Raw genomic sequence first — 19,345 nt, 5'->3', positions numbered from 1 at the left:
GGAAATGCAAAGAGCAATCCTTCTTGATGAGTATGCTTATGAAAAAGAGCAATAAACCCGCAACGCTCAGTGCTGTGGTGTGCTGTCTGACTCAGCTGAGAGGGGAGGAGGTGTTTGTTTTGGCAGAGTATCCTCTGGAACCTCAGGGGGTTCCTTAGGCCAAGATACTTGGTCTCAGATAGAATTATGGTGCAAAAATGCTTCATTTTTCCAGCTGTTTACAGAAATCAGATGTATATTAAAGAGATTGTACACAAATCCAATAATATTTGAGTTGGACAGGCAGAGTACTGGACACACAGAGCTTTATAATAACGCATCCCTTACCACACAAAGTGATTAAAAAAATGTTTGCATGCTTAAGTACGACAGATCTTTAATAATAGGTGGCTAATGCACATTGGAGGCAGTGTGAGGTTTTTCTTTCAGGGAATGGATAATAGTTTAATGATGGTGAAGTAAATTTAATCACGTTAAACGCAGTGCCTGCTGCTTTGCAATTTTGTCATATTTTGAAGCATCTTCACTGAAGACAGTAGTAACTCAGGAGGACTAAACTTTGAAAGCTAATCCGTGTTTCACATGCGTATTTACTATCCGGAGTGTTCAGTGGACTTGATTGATCTGGGCAGTGCAAAAAGGTGAGGCCACAAGCACAAGAATTTTACAGCATCTATAAAGTACTGTATACAGTTTTTGCTCAATTTTATGCTGTTAAACTAAGCATTTGCTATCATATGGCACTTTAAGTACTTTGATTTATGTTAAGACAGAAATTGCATCGGTAATAAACACTCTAAAGTATGAGTTTAAGAGCAATCTACTGTATTTATTTGTGACATAAACACTCACCTGCAATGCATTCGAGAATCATCTTAGACTTAACTCACACTGCACATTACAGACATTAAGCTTCAGGCACAGCAAGGTCATATCCAAGGTGAAGAGGGAAGTGACTGGGAAGAAAGGGGTGGGATGGTAAATATTTTGAAATAACAAATAGATTTTTTTTTTCCTGTTAAATATTCCAGGTACACGATTGTAATTTCTTGCTCTACTATAGAGAGTCCTGTGTTACACCAAACAAGATGAAGTACAAATCCAGTCTTGTTTAATATGAGCTATTTAAGTGCACAACCATGAAAATAATGTGAAAAATGCAGTGACATCTTTGAAAATAAATACAATAAAATCATGTGTTTCAGGTTTATGAAAACTCCTTCAAGGATGAAGGAAAAGCACAGAAACCCTTTGTTGTACTGGGACCTGACACAGCTGTGCTCTGGGTGAAGAATCATCCCAACATTATATTTACTATGTTGGTACTGAACTAAGAATGCTCAGAGTAATATAAAGTAATAATTCTTCAATAATTTAAGTAGATTTTTAAATTGCTGAAGCCTTCCATCTGTGTATATTTTTGTATGATAGTAATAGAGTGTAGGAGAGTGGCAATAATATAATTGATACTGCTAGGAATTAATGACAAGGCTTCATTGGCAGAGCAGGATGTTAATATGCATCTATTTCTTAGAAAATCATAGAATAAGTGAATTCAGATGGTTCTCTAGTTTCTCAATAGCAGGCAGAATAGAGGACAAGAAAAAGCAAGTCATATTATGAAATAACATACTTGAAGCTTTCAGGATAACAGCTCATTTGTGTAATGACTTAAATGAAACGGACAAATCCAGGATTTGTCAGTTTGAATAATAAAACTAGAGGGGAACTGTTAAACAGTATTCAGCCTTTGAGGCTGTATGTGCTGACCTAGCCTCATTTTGCTGTTTTAACAGGAAAAGGAAGGAGATCCTGTTTATTTATGTTTCTGTTACATATTGATGCAACAGTGGCACACTGAATTTCTTGCAGTAAGGAAGACTTGGACTGTAACACTAAACAGATTTACATAAACTAAAATGGGACAAGAAGATGGGAAAACAGTGCTTAAAATCCAACTGCTAAGTTAGCAGAGAGTCGGGATGATATTCTTCACTGAGTGTTTATCTTTCCAGTGTCACTGTACTTGGCAAAGACAATCTGCCACAATTGTCAGGAGCTCTCAAAAATACTCTTGCAGAGTGCAGGGGTTTTTTTGTCTTTAGTATACGAAGCTCTGCAACAAAAGTACCCAGGGTGAAATCCTGATCCACAAGTCAGCTTAAAAGTTTGCAGGATTTTTTGTGCTAATTTAATTGATTAATTGAAATCAGCCAAACAAGAGCTTTCAAATGGCACCGAGTGTGTGCTGGTTACCCCTCTTTCAGCTTTAACTCCCAGTTCTCTGTATTTACCTGTCCCTTCTGAACTGACATTTAAAAATAACTGCAGGGACATCTTTTTGATTATAACATTCTGGCACTCTACAAATTGGTGAAGTTTAACTTTGCTGCGTACAACAGCCTGGAGTTGATACCTATTATTTTATGGAGTAGGCTGTTCAGTTCATTAATTGTTGGTGAGGGTTATCCTCCTTGACCCACAGTATAATGTCTCTGAAATCCCAGTGGTGAAGATGATGCTTGAAATGGAGCAGGAGGGTCTTGGGGAACAGCTGTGAGCTGTTAAGAAGCCAGTTTGGTTGACTCTGGCTCTGTACCTCATGATCAGAGCAGGCTGGGGCTCCCTTCGCTCTCACTGATGATAGGTCCAGCCACCTCCTGAGGTTTTTAAGCAATTTCTTTTGGAGAATGACGATGGGAGGGTAGTTTGGGGACTCTGGCCTTCTGCAACAACTGTATTTGTATCCTGGGGGGAAACTAGAGTGTGTGCATGAAGAAAAAATGAGACCTAGGAAAGTACTGGGTGGCATGACAACAGTCTGGGTAATTGGGCTATTTAACTAGGAAAAGGTCTACTTTTTTTTTTTTCCTTTCTGTGCACAGACTTCTACTCTGCTGTCCAAAGGCATCTCTTTCACCTGTTTATATAAACGATCCCCCTTTCATCATGCCCCCAAGAGCTCAAGGTGATCCGCATAGCCATGCGTTACCTTTGAGCTCCCTCAAGTGGCAACGAAACCCTCAGGTTTAGTCCACGGGTCCTTTTGCAAGGAAGCTTTGCAGTTTATGACCCTGTTTTTAAGAGCAACTACAGAAAAATAAAGGACTACTTTGATTTCAAGGCATCTAGCCTGGTTTAGAGCAGTTGAAAAAGTGACCCTATCATCTCATATCACAGTTTTCTGTTGGCAGGTATGTATTTGTTCAGAGACATGTATTGAGTGACAATCAGGCATTTTATGCACAGCAGTAGCCTGCAGCAGATGCAATATCAGCATGTTTTGAAAACTTCTTGTGATTTTCTTGAATGGCTACTGATCAAATTCATGCCAGAGCAGCTGGAAAGCAGATGTTTTGCTTCATAGCATGTCAGGTAAAGCAATGTTTTCCTTCTGTCACCCTGAAATGGTAAATAAATACCATAATAAATGGTTAAATAACCATTTTACCTTAAATAACAAGTATTTCTGCCCTTGTTAAGAATCTATTTTAACTAAGAAGCACCATCTGTAATGGTGCACAGAAGATTCAGGTCATCTTTGGTATAAGAAGCTGAGATTTTTTTAGAAGGATCGACTTTTTTTACAGTAAATAATTAGCCTTTTCCAGTGTGTGTCCAATATGGGAAGATCTTTTTGGACCAAACTGATACAAGAAGTAGTTACTATTATAAGAAGTGGAATATTTTTGATTAAGCTGAAGCAGAGTTAAGTTACATCTAAGTAACTGTATTTTTTGACAGTTAGACACACCATCCCTCTGAGAGTATGTTTTCTTTTAGTGTCTTTCCAGATGTTGTTCATTCTTTGGAGATGATAATGTCATGTGTTCAGTGTGATCTGTGCTGAACAGATGTATCTTCTTCTGGAATCACCTCTGTTTGCAGCCTTTCCCTCTCTCAAATGCAAGGTCAGACAGAGCTGGCTCCAAAGCTCCAACTTATCAAGAGTTTGACTATTGTAAAGGTCATAATAACATTAAAACTAGGCCTTGAAAAGTAACAGAACATCCATAAGATTTCTGGGAAAGTTCATACATATGCTTACAAGTGGGAAATACATCCTGGCTCCAGCTCTTGTCTAGCTGCTCACAATTGGAGAACAAGTCTTATGAGGAGCAGCTGAGAGAGCTGGGGGTGTTTAGCCTGGAGAAGAGGAGGCTGAGGGGAGACCTCATTGCTCTCTACAACTACCTGAAAGGAGGTTTTGGAGAGGAGGGAGCTGGGCTCTTCTCCCAGGTGACAGGGGACAGGATGAGAGGGAATGGCCTCAAGCTGCATCAGGGGAGGGTCAGGATGGACATTAGGAAAAAATTCTTCACAGAAAGGGTCATTGGGCACTGGAACAGCTGCCCAGGGAGGTGGTTGATTCACCTTCCCTGGAGGTGTTTAAGGGATGGGTGGACGAGGTGCTGAGGGACATGGTTTAGTGTTTGATGGGAATGGTTGGACTGGATGATCCAGTGGGTCTCTTCCAACCTGGTTATTCTATGATTCTATGAATTGATGGTGATTGCTCCCTCATGTTCCCCAGGTCTGATAAAGGGTGTTTGCTTTCTAAAACTCCAAAACAAGTCTTAGAGAGTTTTATTTTACAGCATTTTCGGCATCAGAACAGCTCAAGTAAAACTGGGGGTTGGAACTGGATGATATAGAAGGTCCCTTCTGAGCCAAACTATTCTACGATCCTATGAAAATGACTAAAGGCTGAAAGGGAGGATTGCGAAGAGATTTTAGAAGGTCTTGCACGCCCCTTCATGTTTGCTGTGGAGCCTCCTACCCACAGGCCATGAGAGCCGAGCCCGCGCGTCACGTGAGCCCCCCCGCGCGTCACGTGAGCCCCCGCGCGTCACGTGACGCGCGGGGGCTCACGTGACGCGCGGGGGGGCTCACGTGACGCGCGGCAGCGATGGCGGAGGAGGAGCGGGCGCTGTTGGGCCCGGCCGGTGGTGATGGCGGCGGCGGCGACTCCCCGGGTCCCCCCCGGGCCTTACCCACCCTCTGCGATCCGCGGCGGTGGCCGCACCGCCTCCTTGTCCTCGCGCTCATGTGCTTCTTGGGCTTCGGTGGGTGGTGGGGGTGGCGGTGGCGGGCTTGGGCTCGGAGGGGCTGAGGGCAGAGCTCTGAGGCGGCCTCCTCTCCTCCTTGCAGGCAGCTACTTCTGCTACGACAACCCAGCGGCTCTCCAGACGCAGGTCCAGCGGGTGAGTAGCTGCCTGGGGCGGGAACAGCGTTGTGGAGGTCGGGGAAGCACAGGTCCAATGTTATCCTTGTTTCCAAGTGTTTCTGCTTGCTACTGATTCTTTGTCTCTGTAATTACCTTTGGTGCAATGGCTGTTTTTAACTCTCCCTCCCTTTCTGTAGGATATGAAGGTGAACACGGCGCAGTTCATGTCTCTCTATGCGTGGTATTCCTGGCCCAATGTGGTGCTTTGCTTCTTTGGTGGTTTTTTGATAGACAGAGTGTTTGGGATACGGTGAGTGTGATCTTGGCATCGTTCATAAAATCATAGAATCGCCAGGTTGGAGGAGACCCACCAGATCATTGAGTCCAACCATTCCTATTAATCACTAAACCATGTCCCTCAGTGCCTCATCCACCTATGCCTTAAACCCCTCCAGGGAAGGTGACTCAACCCCCTCCCTGGGCAGCCTCTGCCACTGCCCAATGACCCTTTCTGTGAAAAATTTTTTCCTTATGTTCAGCCTAAACCTCCCCTGGCGGAGCTTGAGGCCATTCCCTCTCGTCCTGTCCCCCGTCACTTGGGAGAAGAGGCCAGCTCCCTCCTCTCTACAACCTCCTTTCAGGTAGTTGTAGAGAGCAATGAGGTCTCCCCTCAGCCTCCTCTTCTCCAGGCTAAACATCCCCAGCTCTCTCAGCCGCTCCTCATAAGGCCTGTTCTCCAGCCCCTTCACCAGCTTTGTCGCTCTTCTCTGGACTCTCTTTGGACCGTACCACTCATCATGTGGTAGGGTTAATGTGAAAATATGGTACTATTGACTACCCCATTTCACATGTATGTTTTTAGAATGCCCTGATTTGGAGGGGACTCATAAGGATCATCAATTCCAACTCCTGTCCCTGCATAGGAGAACCCCAACATTTACGCTGTGTGTCTGAGGAAGTCATTCAAATGTTTCTTGAATGCTGTCGGGCTTGGTGCTTTCCTGGGGATCTTGTTCCAGTGCTCCATCACCCTCTGGATGAAGACGTTTTTCCTGATATACAAACTAAACCTTCCCTGGTGCATCTTCCTGCCGTTTCTTTGGCCTTATTATTGGTAACCACAGAAAAGAGATCAGTGCCGCTACCTCCTGTTCCCGTTGTAAAGAAGCAGTAAACAGAGACGAGGTCTCCCCTCAGTCTCCTCTTCTCCAGGCTGAACATTTTTCTCACTAGATCTAGGAATTTCCACTGGTATAAACGTGCTTCCTTCCCTTTATGGCTTGAGAAGTGCTAGTCTGTACCATTATTTTTCAACAAAACCATTATTTGGCATTTATTATAGGAAGCTTTTATTGCATATCAAGTTTCTCTTTTCCCTTACTGTAGCTCTACTGTAGTATTTTGTAGGGGAAAAACGATTATAGCAATGTATTAAGTGATTTTTTTTTTTTTACAGGTTGGGCACTATAATATTTAGCATCTTTGTTTGTGTTGGGCAGGTAAGTGAAAGCAAGAGGGTGAAAGGTGACAAGTGTCTAAGGTGTCTCTGCTGAGGTGGGATGGGGACAAGAGCCCATATGGCTTCTGTTTTAGAATTCAGATTAGAATAGGTAGGTGAAGAAAACTGAAACAGGAGAACAGTGAGTTCTATTGGGGTAACTGGGAACAGCTGTGGTAGCTGGGAGCTGAGGAATGAAATTATAATGTGAAGGAACTGAATGTTGTATCTGTTTGATGTGAAACCATCACGTAGGTATATGTGGGTAGGGTATGATGAGAAAGGTGAAACATGGCTTAGATGTGTTTTGTGAGTGTGGTTTCAGTTGGGCCAGTTTGGATATTGTGTAGCCAACAAGAGGATGTGTAAGGGCTACAGCAGGAGCAAAGGCAAAAAGCTAGGAGTAGAATGTGGGTGTGAAGTATTTCTGCAGGTCTGGGAAGGGAGAAGTGTTTGTGTTTCTATTTTGAGATGGTTCTAGTGTTCTGTACTTCAAATATAAGATGATAATTTTTCCCTAAATGCTTACCTGGCAGGTGATTTTTGCTTTGGGAGCACTACTGAATACTTTCTGGCTGATGGACGCGGGCAGATTCATATTTGGGTAAGTTTAGAAGAGCTCTCTGAGATAAGGTCTTGCTTTCTGTGTCCTAGAGAATTGCTGCTGTGTTTACACTCGGAGACAAAATTGCTGGATTTTTGAGGCATTTGTGAAGCTGAGGTATAGAAGATCTTCAGTTGCGTTCCCAGCCTATCTTAAAGTTAGAAAACAAAAGGTGGTACTTTGCAGGTTTTGCTGTTCATTTCGCAAGCCTATCTGTTGGATTCAGAAATTGAGAGACTACCCAAATGAAGACAGTCAGCTGATGAAACTGTTTTAGTTCCCCTTTTCTCTTGATTCTTACTTTGCTGAGTAAAAAGAATCCTTAGCAACAACAAACGCAATAGGGCTCTGTGGTGGAAAAAAGGAAAGCAAATGTGAGAACAAATACCTCCAAGCTGTGAATATGCGACAGCATGCAAGCATTAGAAGATTTGACCAACTCTGTTGGGGGATGGGCAGATTACTCCATTAAATTCAAATTCCAGGTAGGATGCCTGGTTTTAGCTCGTGTCAGGATCTATACCATTTGATTCTTTAATGCAGGAGAGAAATTGGAAGCTGCTGCCCATGGATTTAATTGCTGTACATGATCAAAGGCAATTATAATCGCTCCTAGACTACTTGAAATCCCTTGTACTCTTAATCTTCAGATATTGCTGTTCTCTTTTGAATTCTTTTAAAGACTTCTGTTGCCTTGCATATGTGCATTAGATCTACTTGTACACAGAGAAGTTTCTCTGAAATACTGTCGTCTTGGTATTGCCAATAACTGATGGGCTGCTTCCTTGTTGTTTTGCATGTTGCAATTAATGTATTTTCTTTTGTCTTCCTTCTTTTTTAGAATAGGGGGAGAGTCCTTAGCAGTGGCACAAAACACGTATGCAGTCAGTTGGTTTAAAGGCAAGGAGTTAAATCTGGTGTTTGGATTACAACTGAGCATGGCCAGAATCGTAAGTGTAAAACTGTAAAGCTTTAATTTGTAGCCTTTAAAGTGTGTGGCTTGTCTTGGCAGGGAGAAGGAAAGCAGCGTTTCTAATGCTCCCTAGGAGGTTTTAGTTGAAAATTGATACAAAAGTTAAATTTAAAATGTTAAAATGTGTGGTGAATAGACAAAGGATACACAAGGAAATGGAATAATCGAGTTTCTTAGAACCTGTCAGACTTCTACAGAAGCCTGGTGTTGTTATTAGCATAGATTACTGGATATCATGGTGCTGTGTTTCATCAGATTGCTTAATTCTTGGCATATCGTAAAATTGTGGCTTAACAGAGTGTAGGTTGTGGCTCAGGGACTAAGTGCAGGCTTTGATAAATGAGTTGGGGTGGCTGCTTTAAGAAACCCTCATCCTTATCTGCTCTTGTAGGATGTTTTGTCCCTGTTGCTGGTGCCACTAGAACAGTGTGACTGCATCTCAGCTATGCCTTTTCAGATTGATATAATCACTTAAATGGCTGCTAGAGGTGGGTTTACGCTAATAGACCAGTCTGTGAATTAAGAGACTGCAGACGTTTCTCTTCAGCAGCCTGTGGTGTCTGAAGCTAGCTGAGCCTGGAGTGTTGTTTAGACTATTTTCTAATTAGTAGTTACCTCATCTCAGCTGAGCTGTAGTTAACTGTTTTTAGCCTTGGGATTGCAACCATGGCTCCCTTCTCTAGGGGGAAATAAGTGTTTTTTCTTGATGCCTCTTGTACGGGAATCCTTTTTGCTTTAACATGTGCAATTAAGCTGTGGATTTTATGGGACTTCTGATGTCTCTGTTGAAACACGGTTGATTATATAAAATTTCAGTTTGTAATAGTGTATTATTGCTGCAATGATTGATTTACTACAAACGCTGACCCAAACCAGCAGGGAAAAATTATATTATTGTTGCTGATGATTTGTTCTGTGTCGCATCTTACCTATTTTATTTTAAGCAGTGTTCAATAAGCAGTTTGTCTACTGTTCACTTTGAATTCATAGTATTGTTTTAATATGTAATTCTTGACGTGAGTCTGTTCTGCCTAGGGGAGCACAGTGAACATGAATATCATGGGATGGATTTACTCTAGAATTCAAGATCTTCTGGGGTACACTGGTCCCAGTACACTTGGTTTAAGTCTGATGATAGGTCAGTAATATTCTGAATTGATGTCACCTGCAATTTTGGGCTTCTGATTTTGAACAACATGCATACGTATTAATGATTTCTTGAACTTTGAAAATAGGACATACATATTTGAGACTAGGAAGAGCAATTCAAATACTGTTTGTATCAATGGCTAGTGTTCTTATGCAGAGTGAATGATAACTGTCTGCTAAAGTGCTGTATGATGTTTTTGTGTTTGCCAAATTCAAGCTTGTGTCTTATGGAGGTGAAATATTTAACATGCTTTGAGGAAAGGATGGACTTGGAAAATTTTTTTGAAGGGTGTCACATCAAAACGTGCATGTAGTTGTCTAGTGTGTAAAAATTTTGACTACCTTTGGATCTGTGTTTTTTGCTCTGAAAGCCTTGGTATTAAGGCCTTGGTGTTGGTAACAAGGTCCAGGCTTTGTTTCTGCTGCTACGAGGTGCAGGTAAGAAGCTTGGCTGTGCTGAGTGGGAGTGGTGGTGATGTTTTGAATGAAATAAATGCGACTACGTGTTTGCACCCTAATTCAAGGCAGATGTCTCTGGTATGGCAAGCTTCAGTATTTACACCTTCTTCTTTGAGTTGTACAGCTATTACATAAGATGACCCGGTGTTAAACTTAATTTTTACTAGATACATAAAGGTATGCTACCCTAATTGTGCTTAAAAGACAAATTACTGCTTGAGTCAACATCTAAATATGTCACATTGCCTTCTTGCAGGTGGTGTAACATGTCTTTTTTCCCTGGCCTGCGCGTTAATCCTTGCTTATCTAGACAAGAGAGCAGAGAAACTCCTTAGTAAAGAGCAAGGGAAAACAGGTGAGTGGTTGAGGCTTGGGCTTCATTCTTTCATTTTGGAACGAACCCTTCCAGTTACATTGTGCACATGTGAATTTTAGATAGTTCAGTGGCTGCTGCTTAGTACTTTTTTCATTGGTTATAGCTTTAATCATAATTTTTAGTTCATTTTCATATCAGTAGTAAGTTCTATAGTTTTAAACCCCAGTTTACAGACAGATGCGCTGTTATGTGCTTTATTTATAAAGAATGTAGACAGCCTCCCAGTTTACACCAGTTTGATTTGTGCCAGTGCCACTGGTGCTATGTTTGGTTGGAATTGGTCTTATTTTCTTCAATAGGTGTGCAAAACCATGCAGCTCTTCATCGCTGTGTGATGAAATTTGAGATCCAAGTAAGAGCAGAAAACATGAGGTTTCAGATGTGAATTTTCCTGGCTAATTAAACATTTATTTGAAAAAGTGGTTTGTATTTAATTCTGCTGTGTAAGACTTTCAGAGGCTTTAGAGAGCTTGTGCTTCCGGCTTAATGGAAGAGAGACAATTTGTTCTTGACTTTGGCACTGTTGATTTAGCTCTTGCATGTTCTTAATCAATGCTCACTGTGTAAACTTTGAACAAGAGCAGATGGTGGCAGGGATATATGCTTCAGTAGTGACTTATGATCACCTTAATGTTTATTCAGTGTTGATGTATTTTTGGATATGCTTAAGCTGACTGAAACAATATTGTCTATTGCCCCACTCCAGGTGAAGTGATCAAGCTAACGGATGTGAAAGACTTCTCTTTGTCCTTGTGGCTTATATTTGTAATCTGCGTCTGTTACTATGCAGCGATTTTTCCTTTCATTGGGCTTGGAAAGTAAGTGTCGCTCGCTTATATAGCTATTCCCCTTGAATTTGGCCATGGGTTTTGATTAGCTGCTTATAGAAGGAGAGGTGCGGGTTAGAATTTAAGAATCCCAGATGGCTACAGAATCACTGGTCTCCCAGCAGGAGTGTGCTGTGGTTTATAATTTCTTCTGTTTTGCTGTATTTGTGGTGCAAATTAGCACAACTCTTACAGTTTTCTTATCTGCTGAGTTTTGTGGGAAGTAGCATTCCTTGGCATAGACTGTGTTATCAGAACTCAAAAGCACAGTGCATACTCCATTTCCCGATTAATACTTAATATAGATTTAAAGGATGGCATAGGTTTTGTTGTGGAATGCTGTCAGGTAGAATTCCTTCCATACTCATAAGCTATTGACTGAGTGCGAGGTGGGGGCTTAAATGTAGTTACAGCTTTAGGCTGATGTTCTCTGACTATGCTGACCTTGGTTATATATCAAGGTGAAACTGGAAGCGCTTATGTAGGTTCCCATTTTGAACCACGTGGCTTGATATAATAGCTCAGTCAAATGGATTTTGAATATTCTTGGAATCAGAAATGGACGTCTTGAGATCAATGCATGTTTTATGTTGAGTGAGGTGGAAGAGTCTGAGACGACTTGGAGACGCCCTACAGTGAGCAATGTAGTGCTTATTTTCTGCTCTGCATGTATTTTAAAAGTTCTTCCTTTGGTCTCTTACAGTATGCTCGTTGCTGAGATCTCATTATTGAGTTCCATGTTGGTTATGTACTTTGGATGTTTTGCCTGAAGTGTAATTTGGATAGTCCTTACACAAGAATTCATAGAGTCTGATAATAAGGTCCTAAATGCATTATAAATGAGAAACTGTGACGGGATGTTTCGGTCAAAGTTGTATAGCTACATTTAAAAGTTTCCTGTGAACTGTTTTATTTATTTTTGCTTTGTCCAGATTAATTTTTCTTCCATGTCATGCAAGTGTGCCTTTTTCTGCATCTGTTTTTTAGGGTCTTCTTTATTGAGAAATTCAAATTTTCATCTCAAGAAGCAAATGCAATTAACAGGTATGTTGTGGTTGATTTAACAAGTGAATGTGCTGCTGTGGCATTCCAGGGTGTGTGTGTATCTGGGCTCTTGCCATGCAGGAGGAAGTTTGGCATCTACTGCTGCAGGTGGTGGCTTGTGTTTAAGTGAACATATGGCCCAGGGAATAATGGGAAGTGTGTATATTTGTTTAAATAAAAATGTCTTGAATGCTCAAGTTGAACAATTGGAAAGAAAAAGCTCTGTCTGAAGGATATTTTGGTATTTGGTGATTCCCTTCTGAGTGATAGAAATAGTTTAACAGCAGTAGTAAATGAACTAAATTTTCTTAGTTTGAAAACAAATATGTGATGGGGCAAAAAAACACCAGAAACCAAACCCCTCTCCCCTTTTGGCATATGATTCCAAGAGCTCTGGGTCTGTCACAATTTCCTTGGAAGTTGAGTGTTTTCATGTCCTCAGACCTCTTGGGAATTGTAGAGTTGTAGAGTCTGCTGTTTGGGGGATTTTTTGGGTGGTGTTTCTTATTGCTTTGCAGGTAACAGGGAAGCATGATGCGTTGTCTGGAGATACTTGCAGTTTGTAAAACCTAAATCTGTCCATGCCTGGCTGATGTTCTGTGCTCCTTTTTTTATTCTTTTGTAGTATAGTGTATATCATATCGGCACCCATGTCCCCAGTCTTTGGGCTTCTGGTGGATAAGCTTGGAAAGAATATCATCTGGGTTTTATGTGCTGTAATAACTACGCTTGCTTCTCATATTATGTTGGCTTTTACCTTCTGGAACCCCTGGATAGCAATGGTAAGTGATTCTCTGAGATTCGTAGCTAAATATGGTAAAATAAGAAATGAATCAGTGATTCTGCATAAGTTGCTACTCTCTGCTGAATGTGCCTATTTATTTGGAACGATCTTGCAGGAAGTGTTACTTCAAATTTTTTTTTTTTCTTTCCCTCTTGTAAGAAGAGGAAATTCATTATGTTAATTTATTAGAACTTTACAGTGAAAATGCATCTCCTCTGACATCTGTTTACTTGTTCTTATTTCACCAGTGTATGCTAGGAGTGGCCTACTCATTGCTTGCCTGTGCCCTGTGGCCCATGGTGGCCTTTGTTGTTCCAGAACACCAGCTGGGAACTGCTTATGGGTTGTAAGTTCTTCAATCTATCCGTTTGTGTTGCTCTAAGGAGACCGTGTCTTGGTGCTATTGAACTACTGAGCATCAAGCAGTTATAACATGTTAATAGTTACTCATCTCTCCCAATTTGGTCTAGCAGTAAGTCTTGTATGGTTTCAGGATGCGTTTGTGTGGTAGGGCATGTGGTTATGGTAGATGCACAAAAGCTTCTGCAAAAATGCAGAGTTGTTGCTCTGTCGTGTCAGAACAAAGAGGGAGAAGTTAATCTCATTGTTCACTGCTAGTAATGATATTTTCTTTAAAATTAAATTTCTACACAGCGGTAAAGCTTTGTTTATGTGTTAGTATGCAGTCTATCCAGAATCTCGGTCTGGCAATTATCGCTATAGCAGCTGGGATGATTCTGGACACAAGAGGATACTTGTTTCTTGAAGTCTTCTTCAGTGCTTGTGTTTGCTGTAAGTATTAGAAACATTGAAAATGTATTCTGTACATTCAGGAAGCTTTACTAGGCATTTTTTTCTTAATAGTTACTGTAAAATAGTACAACTTCTTTCTTACAGTGCTAGAAGTTTCAGCTGTGGCAATGCTGAAAGTAACTGAAACTTAGCAGGAAGTGTTGTGATTTTTTTTTTTTTGAAGTAATTTTGTGTAAGTAGTTTAAAAAAAGAAAAAAGAAGAGTGAGTGAAAGGGTAGGTGAGCGATACTCTTAAAGGCTATGTTTATGGGGGCTGTTATTAATAGAACTAGAACAACCTTTTCTAGGTTACCAGGCCACTTACAAGTTTAGTGGAATTCCTAAATGCAGTTAGGAATTGCTGCTGGCAACACTCAGTTACGACTGTCGTGGAAAATCTCAATTGTTGCTTGGTTGTGTATTAAAGCTGTTCTGTCACTGTTGTAAATCTGCTGCAGCTAAAACTGATCCTTTTGCTCTTTTTCAGTGGCACTAATAGCTGTAGTCATGCTGTATTTTGTGAATCATCTCACAGGTAAGTTAAAGTTTTCAGCATCTTTGTAGATGCTATAGTGTGTAATTCCCTGAGCCTTGCTGTGATGTTAAATCTCATCAGCAGGGAAGTGGTACCTGTCCCTTCACCTGACTTGAACAATGTGTGGGATATTCTTTAGTTTTTTCTAAATTGTGCATCAGATGTGTTTGTAGGTATATCTGCAGACAGAAAAACTTAATTCTGTAGGCTTCCCATCAAGTTGCAATGTTCTTCCTCAACTGTTTTTTGAATCGGTAACTACTGAAATATCTGGAAGGGGTATTAATTTGTTTGTTACAAAGTGGCTTCCACTTTCATTAGTTTTATGGTGTATTATAGGGAGTATTATGAGAAACTTCATTTTTATGCAGTAGAAAACTGGATCAGGCTTGAACTTTGTTAGAGTCCTGATTTTACTTGCTCAGATAATTATGGACACATTGCTCTTTCTCTTTACCTCAGTTTCTGCTTTTGTAAAATTACTCCACTGATTTCTTTTGACAAGTACTCTGAGAACTTCTCTAGCGAGGTATGGTATCAAAGATATAATACAAAGAGACCACTTTTAAAAGTTCCCAAGTACATGTTGCTTACGTTGCAGGTGGTGATCTCAACTGGTCTGCAAAGAAAAGGGAAAAACTACAAAAAGCAGCTGCAATGGAGTAAGTAAAAAGAACAATAAAGAAAAATGTTCTTACAAAATGTTTAACTTGAAGCAATTAAGATTACTCTCTGAAGTCAGTCACTTTTGTAGGTCTGCCTGTATTGAATGTTGTTTACTTTCCTAACCAGTTAGTAGTAGGATTTCATATTCCTGCCTCCCATGAAGGAATAATTAAAAGAAGTAGCAATTAACTAGGTGTTCTTTCCTGTCACTCTTCCTTACTGTTTTTCTTGCAGTGGCCTTCCAACTTAGTGGAACTGAAGTGTGTTTAAAAATGTTGTATTCCTTATTTAAAATGTGCTTTGTTTACGTGGTACCCACCTGACCCAGTCAGCAGCATAGCCCAGTTTTTTTAAGTGTCGTTAAAAGCTCGATCTCTCTTCAGAAGAAATTAAACTCGAGTCACTTCCCCTTCAGTTCAACCTGCTTCTCTTGCTGTTATATTTAGAAGTCTTAATTCAGTTAATCTCTGAAAAAACCAAATATTTGATTTGCCTAAGGGTAGAACAAGTCTAAGAAATCCACAGTTCTGCTGCTCTGATCTGAGTTTGTTTTGGTGAGATTGTGATTGAGAACTGCACAATATATGAGTTTTGTGACTCTGGTCATGGTTTTAACAACATCTTAGGTGTGAAAGAGTAAGTTGATGTGCAGCAAGTCATGGCTTTCAAGCTAACATCTGTAGGATTCAAGCTGTGCATGTGAACAACACAGATTTTTTCTTTTGAAATGCTTTCTGGGCTGACCTAATTCAGCTCAGTGGGTCTCTCCAGATCTTGGAAGTTTATTTGCCTGTAACGTTGTAGAAATTCTTCACTTTTTGATAGGTAGTTACGCTTCGTCTGCAGGTATTATTGATCTCATAGCTTATATATGTTTGTTCCAGATGAATATTTTACTAACAAGTTATTTCTTATAAAAGAACTTTATGGATTTCTCTAAAGCTAGACTTGGAACTGTCAGTGTGGTGATACTTCAGTTAGTCTTGAGAAAAATGAAAACGCATGTCCACAAGGTCTAGCCTTGGCTGTAATGTCATTTTGATTTTTGTCCTGATTTGTGGGCTTCATACACATCAGGAAAGCTCAAAGAAACTAAAACCTCACCAGACGTGGCGAGCGTGTTAGCTTAGTTGTGAAGTGTCATCCTTGAGCCAAAAGGTTGTGGCCAGTTTGTAATACAAATGCAACAAAACCCACCTGGTACCCAGGTGCAAAGAAATAGTGTCCAAGCAGAGCTGCTTTTCTGTGCCTGGCCCATGTGGGATGTGGGTAACGCTTCCAGTATTTACTGTGCAAGATGGCTTTGTATTGGTGTATGTTGTGGGATATAGTGTCTTAGAACAGTATTTCCAGTAATTCTAATTGCAATGTTTTTTGCAGAAAAGAAATTTGAATAGCAAATATCATCCAGAAGTGGGGAGCATTTGATCAGCATCATATCACCTTGAAGAATTATAGTGGTGTTTAGTTTGGTGGTCAGCACTGGACAGTAGTTCTTTCGAAAGGAAACTAACATGCTGGGGATTTTATAGTAAATGGCTAAACTTTATGCTTTATAACCAGTTTTAACTAATGCCAAAATAATCTCTTGATTTGCATAGAGTGGGTTTACTGCATTTTGCACTGTGCCTTAAGCTCAGTCGTTTGAGAGGGTACTCTGCAACTCAGGACAAATATATTCATCTTAAGATAAAGACTAGACTAAAGTGTCTTCTATATGCAGCACTGCACTTTTGGTGGAGGTGGAGATTTCACAATGTAATTGCATTTTATGTTCCGTAATAAGGCTCATTGCCTTACAGAGATTAGAAACGGGTCACTGTTACTGCCTTTGTCACTGTCTTATTGCAAACCACTGTGTTTTAAACTAATTTAGACCTCTGTTGGGTCCTGTTTCTTTTTAAGACTTACGTGGAAAATGAGCAACTGTGCTCTGGTCAAATATTAACTCTTGTGGGAAAATGCCGTTCATTCTAAGACTGCTGAGCAGTCTTTTATTTGCATTTTTGACAATTGATTCTTTTTTGTATTGTAATCTTTGTTTTAAGGAGTGAAAGGTTGTTTAATAAAGAAATAGTAAAAATTGTTACAAAAGCTCACTGAGCATGTTGTAATTTGTGAAAACCAAAAAGTTTATCTTTCTACTGAAGTCTTGCAACTTAAATAAAAGGAAACTGCAGAAAACGGCCTCTCTCTTTCTTTACACTGAATTAAAGTAATCCATGTGCATCTCTTAGTCTCTTTTAATCTGATATCCAGTGTTGATCTACAAACATTATAAGCTTTTTCCCTTGTTATTAAAAGTAGACCTGCATACACAAGATAAAGTTGCTTGGATTTGCACCCCTTGGTGCAAATATCTTAAACCAATTTTCTTTTCCAGAGCAGAAGAACAAGAGAGACTCAGACGTCAAAATGAAGATGACTTGGCTAAATTACGGCCAAAAGCCGATGACTTTAGTTTAAGGAATAAATACCTCTCCAAACTAGGCGCTCAGGTATTAGTAACAAAGTAGGAGTTTTAATAATGAAGAATAGAACAATAAGATGTTTATTTTAAGAACGTGGCTTATTGTTTCAAATAGGCAGCAGGTCAACCTCTGATTAAAATAATATATGCTCATTCTCAGAAATAAAAATCTCACCAATGGTAATTAAAAGACTAATGAAGAAAATGAATTAGTAGCTAGCAGACCAAATAAGTTGAGGAGCAGGTTTATTATGGTGCATGATTGTTTAATTTTATTTTTTTGCAGCTTCCAGATAATTACTCTTCCTGTTTATCGACAATGGTACACAGAAGCATATTGAAATAGCGTCTTGGCACACTTGCAAAACCAGAAATATATTCAAGTTCCTGGTACACAAAAGCTTGTTTCCAGTACTGACAACTGCCACAGCAAAAGCAGTGATGTGTCGTACTTTTCCTGCAAGGATAAATCCTGTGTTTAAAGTACTTGGTTAAGCTTCCCCTGCACACTGTGGATAAATGACACGGATACCAATGAAGGACCATCTGGTTGCTTATTTGAACCCATGAGCTATGTACTACACCATCCTGTCTAAACTACTTGGCAAGTAGCTTGAGTCAATAGCTAAGACTTCTTGATCTTTTCAGTGATGTCTGAAGTGTGAAAGCTTTGTTGCAGTAATCAAATTGCTGTGAAATGAGCCCTGGTGGTAGGTATGGGTTATTGAGCCTCTCAGGTTGGACTGCTTGGGTAGCGTGTTGTACATGGTCTGTTTCGTTTTTCTTAGAGAAAAATGTAAGGAAAGACTACCTTTTTTTTTTGGTCAAAGCAAATATTTCAGAGGAAATCGAAGTGCCGGCCCTGGAATTTAATGCCAGGTCACAGGCTTAGCAATAAATCCTAATATAAGTCCTGCTTAATGTGAAAATTGATGTATTTTCAAGATATTGTGACTAAAAACGGTGAAGAGACTTGCATGTAAGAACTATAGTTTGGCATTCAATTGAAGAATGTTCAGTTTCATAATGAGACTTTTACTTTCCCATAAGTTATGGGGAAGGCGTATTGCTGAGTAGCTAGTTCCTAGTAACTTCTGCAGAGTGCATTTTGCTTTGCTTTGTTACTCAAAGGCTCACTTGGGGGTGGTTTGTCCCATTACATAAGCTAACGTAACCTTGCTTTACAAGGCAGGAGCGTCTGGCATTTGGGAGCACTAGGTAGCCCAAATGAAGAGCAGCTCTACAGGTAGAGGATAAGGTGCACAGAGCCAAGTGAGTTTCCTTGGCTGATTCAGGGAGTCTTTTATGCCACAAAAGACCTAAGAACCTTGGATGAATTGCTTGACTGTAGAGAAAGTAGTTTGTTACAATAAAAATGTTACATAATACTGCAATATTTTTTTTTCCTACACTGTTTTAAGCAGAACTTCTGGAACTGATGGTCTTAAAGTATTTTTAAAGATACTTTTCAATGGAGATTTATTTTGTATTCCTGAAAGACTATAAGATGGTCCTCTCTGAAAGACTAAGCCAGTATTATTTTGGTTCATTGTTCTTCAGAATACAGAACTATCTAGGAAGATAAAGTAGCAGGTTGTGAACTATGCTGAGCTTGCTTCTGAAGGGGAGTAGTTCACTGAGCTGTGATAATCATTATTAGTGGTTTCTGTGCTCCCTGTGAGAACCAAACACTATCAACCCTGAGACTGGGTGATGCGCGTTGGTTTGTTTCTCCTTGTAGACTTGTGATTTCTGGGTCTTTTTTTAATAAAAGCTTTAAAATGGATACTGGCGCCTGTATTTTTCTTACCTGACTATTTAGAGATGTTTTGTTGCCCTGGGTGGTGGTTGAGATTTTATATATATGCTGGTTTCCCCATGAGTATGACTTCTACTTTCTTCACATAGAGTTTCTGGGGAAGTGTCTCCTTGAGGATCCAAAGGCAAAGGTTTCCCCCACTGATGACTTTATGCATTCTCTTTTTTCTTGAGGAGGGAGAG

At 40.1% G+C, this 19,345-nt stretch overlaps 1 protein-coding gene across 2 annotated transcripts; it reads left to right on the top strand.

Annotated features, from left to right (window-relative positions):
• Positions 1-4,909: 4,909 nt before the first annotated feature.
• Positions 4,910-19,130, top strand: MFSD1 (major facilitator superfamily domain containing 1). 2 transcript variants are annotated; one of them, XM_069865139.1, is made up of 17 exons: positions 4,910-5,066; positions 5,152-5,204; positions 5,365-5,477; positions 6,624-6,666; positions 7,202-7,269; positions 8,111-8,219; positions 9,278-9,380; positions 10,107-10,205; positions 10,933-11,044; positions 12,041-12,097; positions 12,723-12,879; positions 13,130-13,227; positions 13,561-13,673; positions 14,161-14,208; positions 14,810-14,870; positions 17,258-17,372; positions 17,631-19,130. In XM_069865139.1, exons 1-17 carry the CDS (start codon positions 4,910-4,912, stop codon positions 17,688-17,690), a joined length of 1,566 nt encoding a protein of 521 aa, XP_069721240.1. In that variant the 3' UTR covers positions 17,691-19,130. The 2 variants fall into 2 exon arrangements, with proteins under 2 accessions (XP_069721240.1, XP_069721241.1); XM_069865140.1 differs by lacking the exons at positions 17,258-17,372; positions 17,631-19,130 and adding an exon at positions 16,255-17,058.
• Positions 19,131-19,345: the final 215 nt, after the last annotated feature.

This window comes from Phaenicophaeus curvirostris, chromosome 10 (genome assembly GCF_032191515.1).
Source record: "Phaenicophaeus curvirostris isolate KB17595 chromosome 10, BPBGC_Pcur_1.0, whole genome shotgun sequence".
Taxonomy (NCBI): Eukaryota; Metazoa; Chordata; class Aves; order Cuculiformes; family Cuculidae; genus Phaenicophaeus; species Phaenicophaeus curvirostris.
Note: the sequence above shows the minus strand (reverse complement) of the source record. Positions and strands in the feature narration are given on the sequence as shown.

Coding starts and splice junctions, on each gene's coding strand:
- MFSD1 (XM_069865139.1), top strand. CDS start 4,910: ATGGCGGAGGAGGAGCGGGCGCTGTTGGGCCCGGCCGGTGGTGATGGC. Junction 5,067..5,151: donor CATGTGCTTCTTGGGCTTCG/GTGGGTGGTGGG, acceptor TCCTCCTTGCAG/GCAGCTACTTCTGCTACGAC. Junction 14,871..17,257: donor CAAAAAGCAGCTGCAATGGA/GTAAGTAAAAAG, acceptor TTTCTTTTCCAG/AGCAGAAGAACAAGAGAGAC.